This window comes from Lupinus angustifolius, chromosome LG06 (assembly GCF_001865875.1).
Source record: "Lupinus angustifolius cultivar Tanjil chromosome LG06, LupAngTanjil_v1.0, whole genome shotgun sequence".
Taxonomy (NCBI): Eukaryota; Viridiplantae; Streptophyta; class Magnoliopsida; order Fabales; family Fabaceae; genus Lupinus; species Lupinus angustifolius.
The window spans coordinates 9,357,718-9,365,232 of NC_032014.1; the positions used below are offsets into that span (position 1 = coordinate 9,357,718).

The following is a 7,515-nucleotide window of genomic DNA, read 5'->3' on the forward strand; positions in this document are numbered from 1 at the left end:
GATTGGTTGGGGTTCAGAATTTTTCTCGTGCCAATTTTCTTATTCTTCAATTGAATACCATGCTGCAATTAAGAACTTGGGCAAATATCTAATGATTCTCACTTTGATTTGGATTTCATCATCAATAGTTTAAAACTGTATCTCAAATAATGATTCCAGAATGGATCTTGTAACAGGTTCTGCTTTCTTAAGATATTGTTATTATTTAATTAAATAAAGAATCAATTCTCGGCTGTTAAGGATACCAGAGGTTCAAGAACATAGTGGTTAAACTTTATATATTATAATAATGACAGTAAAGTGAAATAAATGTAAATATTATCAATTATATAGTTAATCACATGTTATATACAAGTTCCAAATCTTTGTTATCTTATATTATTAAGTATAAAACATTTCATGCACATGTATAGTTTGACCCGTATTGATTTAATTACATGTTCGATATAATTGTTATATCGATATGATGCGGATCCAGTTTGTCATTTTTTCGATCAAACTGACCGAACCAATAATGATAATTATGATTGACTTCGGTTCAAAACAGAGCATCTGCATGTTCTAATAGAGTATAATCATAAACTGTGATTTGATTTTAGATGTATCAATGTTATGTATCCCTCTAAATGCATAATTTATTCTCCTCAGTTGTTTGTAAGAAAGGGGAAGACTTTTATTCTATACTCACTTATAAATTAAATTCCCTTTCTCTATCCTGTTCCCCAATTCAATTTTTAAAACATAACTATACCATAAGAAATGCAGTAATATACTCTTTCAACCTGGTTTTGGAAAACTAATCCGGTATAACTTTGAAGAATATTTGGCGACTTTCAACAATCTCCTCGACACATGTCCAAACCACCTAAGAACAAGTTACATTAAACTTGTCCGGATAGGTGTCTAAAACTGTCTATCTTAATTGGATTTGCCCAATTCAGTCCCAATAGGAAGACTGCTATGGTATTTGAATCAGGAAAACTAAACATCATTAAAGCAATCAATTCATTCAAATCTCACTAATAACATAATCAGAATACATAACTTACTATAACATAATCAGAAGCTATACAATAAAAATGAAGGCACGGATGAAGAATGAATATACACAATACAAAATGTTCAATAGTATTCATAAATTGGAAAGATCACCCAATTACTTCAATACCCTAGCATTCCTTTCTCAACCTCTCTTTGACATGCAATTTTTCCTTGTCTTAGCCTTCTTTTACAGCAGTGTATTGAGCCACATGCATTGAGCTGCTTTGATCTTCTTAACCTTCAACCGTAGAGCTTCCCCTAATCAAGGGACCATGCCTGTGACCACGAACAATCACATCTTTGAGTCGAAATAAGGGAGCAAGGACCCGGCTCCTCACCTGAGTAAAGATAACAGTTAGTATTTTAGAATCTTTAGATGTATTAAGGGGGAATCAAACAGGGAAGTTAAAGCATGGCATCCAAAAGTCTTAGGGTCTTCGAGTTGGATTTCGGAGGGGAAGGAAAAGAAAGGGAAGGCTTGAGAGTCATAAAATACACTTGTAAGATGACTCAAGTCTTCCCTTTTGCTCCAAAATCAAACTCGCAAACAGACCCTTAGTTTTCTCCTACTTCTATAGCATGGCATCAAGTTTAGACAAAAGTCTTCATTTGTAGTGATATGCTTCTCTATAGGAGAAGAAAGTTCAATGAAATAACTCAAAAAACTACTACTATGTTTTAAAATAAAGAAACTATATATTACATTCTTTAAAAAATTAATATATAGCATTCTTAATTTTTAATCTGAAATTATAATTATAAAAATTGCTAGACAGATTATTTGGTCTTAAGCCACCATTCATTCACTGTATCAGCATTGTGCCGTGACAAGTTCACATCGTTGAAGATGAGTATGCTGCATACAATTAGAATCAATGACGAAAGAGTCTGAATAAATCTGACATAATCAAGCATCTTTGTGCATAACATTTAAAAGCAGTGCTACATCTCTTTTACACTTTAGCTTTTACAAGCTGCTCAATGTTTTGAATTAAAAACTCTTTTGACAATGTTATTACTTATTACATCATTAATCAAATGCATATATTTTGTGATAAAAGAGTAAATAAAATATGGCTGTAAAAATTTAAAATATGACAAACACAAAATAGTTTTTGACTTACATTAATTGTTTTTACCAAAAACTGCTTTCGAAAAAACGTTTTTTTTTAAGCCTAACCAAACAGCCCGGAACAAAGCATATAATTTAGAGAAACAATTGAATGACAATCACTATACCTCGTCATTCACACTGATCTGCCACTTCAGTTTTAAAGCACGTTCCTGCTGCCAGCGTTGCCCAAGCATCACAAGGCCCATCAATGTAGCTGCAACGAAAACAGACCAGAATGCATTCGCCTCTTTCGCATGAGCATAGAAAGATGCAGCTCTTCGCTTCCACCAAGCTTCACAAGGAAGATGTGAAGGGCTGTAATTATCGTATTTGGAAGTACTCTTTGACTCTGATAAATCCGGACAAACATTTGCCCCTTGCTCTGCTAATTCAAGTGTTTCAGACTCATCTATGCTTTCTCCATATGCTGTTACAACACCAATAGCTGTTTCACTGTGGAAAGAAGTGTATTTTGCAGAATCATACATAGTTTCCTCTTTTTCGGTCAAACTAAAACCTGGTAGAGTTGTACCTTCATCGAACTTCTCATGAACATATAACTTGTTGGCTTTGTCATCAAAATATTGTATACCATCAAACTCCTCTGGAACATTCGATCCTGCAAATGAAAAGTTTTTTTCATCCTTTCGACTCGGTATGTTACCATCTTCACTGGTCACTTCAAAAGCAACATCCCCACCTCCGGATTCATCATAAACCTCATTATATTCAGGTTCCAATGGCAAATTCTCATGCTTACTGGGTGGAAAGACAAAGTGACCAGACATGAACAAAGCACTTGATGTTTCTGCCTCACCCTGCAGATGTAGATCGACCTTGTCATCATCTTTCAACTCGACTTCATCAGGACCAGGAGCAGCAGCATATGTTGAAGCCGTGAGAGATACAACCTCCCATTCATTTCCGCGAGAAGTCTTTTCATTTCTATCTTCATTGTCTGCCATCTTTTGTCTATCAGAAAAAATGATATCAGAATTGCTTTCTACAAAGAGTAAACTTGAACATAAATAAACTCAAATTTATACATAACAAACGTATACTCTAGAAGATGACAGCCTCGTGCATGAGGCTCTCACCTAGTAGGATATCGGGAGGGTAGATGTACGCAACCTTACCCTCACAAGCAAATAAGTTGTTTCCAGGATTTAAACCTATGACCTACATGTCACAAGGCAAAGTGGCAAATAACCTTAATGTTGTGTCAAGACTAAAAGAAAAAAGAAAGTAGGCTAAAAAGTCACAATCATGTGCAGAGTCATTGACTTGCTTGTGAAGGGGAGTGATTTTTTCTATTCTCTGTAAACTTGCAAGGATGTAGCATTGCCCAACTTATAAACCAACACACAAGTACCAAATTTGTAAGCATCTTCATTTCTACCAAGAACCAAAAACTGTTTGATGCAATTTCTGCCATTATTTAGATACAGAAAAACTAAAATCCCCCAAAATTTCTCATGCACCATTTTAAATTCTTCCGGTAATCAAGTAACTTGTGACTTGGAGGTCATGGTTCAAGTCCCGAAAACAACCTCTTTATAGGACTGCGTTATATCTACCCTGCTCATGCTACAGTGTGGCGCCCTTATTCTAGTAATCAAGTCATAAACACCATGAAATAAAATCACAAACTCTACCCCCTTTCTCCTTGTACAACACAAATTCCATATAATAATAATAATTCAAAATTTACTATAAATAAACTCCATGAAAACAAGCACAAGCTCCAATATATGTATCAATCCACTGAACTATATGCAGTTAATACAAATACAAACAAGAAGCATCCAAGTGAATTAAAACCCTAACTAAAAGTGAAAAAAAGAAAAACCAAACCCTGAAAATCAAAATCATCATCAACCATATAAGATTTGACAATCATCCATGAATTTTAAGTTTTTCTTATAAAAAATTCAAAGAAAAGAAGAAGACTTACAGAAGCTTAACCAGACACGAGATGTATAAGGTTCTGCAGAGATTGAAACAGCAAATTGAGATCTTATGTAGTGGTTAATATTTTCGTGGAAATTACCGAATTTTTTTATATATATACACACATCTGTTATTATTGTGATTTGTGAGAAGCAAAAACTATAAATTTGTTTTTGTTATAATCGGAATTTGTGTTACCAGAATCCAACCTTTGTTTTTTTTTATTTTGTATCCCTCGCCTTTTTATAAAACTTTTGTTAAGCAAATATTGCTTTCCAGACTGAATTCAAGGATATTTGTTTCTTAGTCATCATCTCATCCTATCCACTATCCTTATTCATTTATGTTCACCTCCAATAAAAAATGTTACTTAAAAGTAATAAAAACAAAATTATTACTTAAGTATAATATATATATATATATATTAAGTGTAAAGATTTATATAAATAATATATTATTCATTATTTATTTGTGTTAACTTTATTTAAAAATCAATTTTGATTGAAAATAAATAATATCGTAATCGTGTAAAATAATTACCAAGTTTAAGGTTTTTCATTTTGGAAAGGATAAAAAAAATTATACCCAGACTAGTTTTTGACACACACATTTATTCGGTAATTTCTAGTTTTAATTAATTCAATGCACCGTACAAAATTGTATTCAAAGTCAAAAACAAAACTCATTAAGAAGCAAAATATTTTTATTCTTTGTTTTCTTTTTTAGGTAATATATACCTCAATCCTCATTGGTCAAGCCTTAGTAGAAGTCGGTGTGGCAGTTTTTCCATTAAGTGGCATGTTGGTTCCTTTAATCCTGTTTCCTCATAGGAAAACCCATTTGTGAAAGATGGTGGGTTAAGTTAGAGAAGGATTAGATAATTAATTTGTAGACTTTTGTGTTAAATTTGTGGTTGCCATGTTTAATTAGATAATTAATTTGTTTAAATCGGTAATGTAACAAATTTTGAAGATATTCTCAGTCATAACACCGATCTCTTAAGACAACGAATTATATAATGAGTAAATTGCATATATATTCTTGAGTTTTAGTAAAATTATATAAATTACTCATCCTTTTTAAAGCCTACATAAACTACCTCTAGTTATATACATATGTTACATTGACTTCATGTATGAGAGATAAGTGTAATTTCTTCAATAAAAAATGATGTCGAATATAATTAAGTTAAACAAAATATGAAATATTATGAAGACAAATCCAATTAGTATAAGAGACAATGTTTATTCATTATTTTGGTTAGTTACAATATAGTATAAGAATGACTTAAACACATCCTTAGAATTATTTATGCAATTTGTAACAAACAAAAAAATGATGAATAAACATTGACTCTTATACTAATTGGATTTGTCTTCACAATATATCATATTTTGTTTAACTTAATTATATTCGTCACCATTTTTTGTTTAAGAAATTACACTTATATCTCTTAGAGGGTCAGTCACTATAATATATGTATATAATTAGAGATGATTTATATAAATTTAAAAAAAGAAATAGTAATTTATATAATTTTACTAAAACTCTAGAGTGTTATTATAATTTACTCTTATATAATTCATTTTTGTCTACTTTGCTGTCCGGATACTTTCCATTTTCGAATAACATATTGCACGTTTGTTGTTTTAGTTATCTCTTGGATTTTACGGAGAACCAAGTCCATCTTTCATAGAATTCTCAGCCTTAACCATCATAAAACTTAATTAACAACTAATAAATGGGTTTGGTTATCTTAATAATATTTTTAACATCCTTCGACAAAAGAATCACTATTTATTGTTTCAACAACTAAATCACCTATTTTCTCGTAATCTCATCTCCTTGTTCTACCCATTCTTTCTAATTATTTAAGAGAACATTTGTAAGAAAAACTTCACTTCAAAACAATAATCTCTTCAGTAAGATGAAATATAAGACAAATATAGTCTTACTACTTGTTGGATTGTCTATACTTGAGCCCAATAATAATATGGAGAATAGTACAACCAAACCAAGAGAAGAACTCAACCACCTTTGAAGTCTAAAGATTATATCTGGAATAATTAGTTTAGAAAATATCTTATCTTGCTGTTATGATGAGATCATATTTTAGTTGATTAGATAATATCTTTTTGATTGATTTTAGCTTATCTTCTCAGAACTTCCGCTACTATATATAAGTGGTCAATGTCCACATTCTGAATAAGAAAAAAGTTCAATCTTTTATTAACGTTATGCATTTTTTACTTAGTTTACAAAAGTATGTTTTGTTAGGATTTCACAATCCTATCATTTGTGTTTTCATTATTGTCCTCAACTTCTTCTTCCACTCATTCCTCCATGGAGGAAACCTCCAACATCGCAATCCTTGCAAAACTTTCTTCTTTGGAACAACAAATTTTTGAGAAGCAAGAGATGATGCAAGCTTCAATGGAGGCTCGCTTGGAAAATGTGTTGAACGGATTAGTGGAGAAACTAGCTAACCTGAGCACTACAAACATTCAGCTATGCAACAAACACCATCTCATGGATCCCAACAACTTCCTCCAACACATACATACAGAGTTGGATATTTCTCCCTTCTAGTACAATAAAATCCCCTAAATTACATCTACAACCATTTGATGGCTCAAACCCTCAAGATTGGTTGTTCCAAGCTGAACAATATTTCAATCTATACCAAGTAGCACCCTTTCAAATGGTAGAATTGGTTTCCTTCTCTATAAAAGAGGATGCATTAAGCTGTATAAGTGGATGTTAATTACTAATCAACTCAACAATTGGGAAGGATTCACTAAAGCGTTGCTAGTGCGATTTGGTCCTTCTACCTTTGTTAACCCTCAGGTAGAATTGTTCAAACTAAGACAAACAACAACAGTGACAGAGTATCAAACTCAATTTGAACGCCTTTCTAATCAGGTGGTGGGATTAACCCCTGAAATGGTACTCAATTGCTTCATATTTGGATTAAACCTAGAAATTGCGCAGGAATTGGCGATACAACAACCTTTTACGATTACTCATGCAATTGGGCTGGCAAAACTAGTAGAAAGAAAAATTGCGGCTGCAAAAACAATAGCTTGACGCTCAACTCGTCCTTAGGCAACTGTTTTACACAACTAGAACGTGGCCGCAGTAAGCAATACTAATCAGACTACAAATCCTAATGCACTACTAATCAAACGCCTCACTGCATCCCAAATACAAGAAAGAAGAGCCCAAGGATTATGCTACAACTGCGATAAAAAATATATTGTTGGACATCATTTTAAATCAAAATTGTTCTTACTTTTGCTTATGGATGAATCTGATGATACTTACCACAACATGGAACCAGAGAATGATTTGGCTCTCCCAATCATGGACCAGTTAGAAATCATTCATTTTTACCTATCAGATCAGGCCCT

General features: G+C 32.4%; 1 protein-coding gene across 3 annotated transcripts; it reads right to left on the reverse strand.

Annotated features, from left to right (window-relative positions):
* LOC109349665 (ATG8-interacting protein 1-like) lies at positions 989-4,239 on the reverse strand. 3 transcript variants are annotated; one of them, XM_019590567.1, is made up of 4 exons: positions 4,110-4,239; positions 2,688-3,127; positions 2,281-2,582; positions 989-1,379 (listed from the first exon to the last, which is right to left on the reverse strand). In XM_019590567.1, exons 2-4 carry the CDS (start codon positions 3,118-3,120, stop codon positions 1,275-1,277), a joined length of 840 nt encoding a protein of 279 aa, XP_019446112.1. In that variant the 5' UTR covers positions 3,121-3,127; positions 4,110-4,239; the 3' UTR covers positions 989-1,274. The 3 variants fall into 3 exon arrangements, with proteins under 3 accessions (XP_019446112.1, XP_019446110.1, XP_019446111.1); XM_019590565.1 differs by having other exon boundaries at positions 2,281-3,127; positions 4,110-4,235; XM_019590566.1 differs by lacking the exon at positions 4,110-4,239 and adding an exon at positions 3,292-3,312 and having other exon boundaries at positions 2,281-3,127.

Coding starts and splice junctions, on each gene's coding strand:
- LOC109349665 (XM_019590565.1), bottom strand. CDS start 3,120: ATGGCAGACAATGAAGATAGAAATGAAAAGACTTCTCGCGGAAATGAA. Junction 1,380..2,280: donor AGATCAGTGTGAATGACGAG/GTATAGTGATTG, acceptor ATCTTTACTCAG/GTGAGGAGCCGGGTCCTTGC.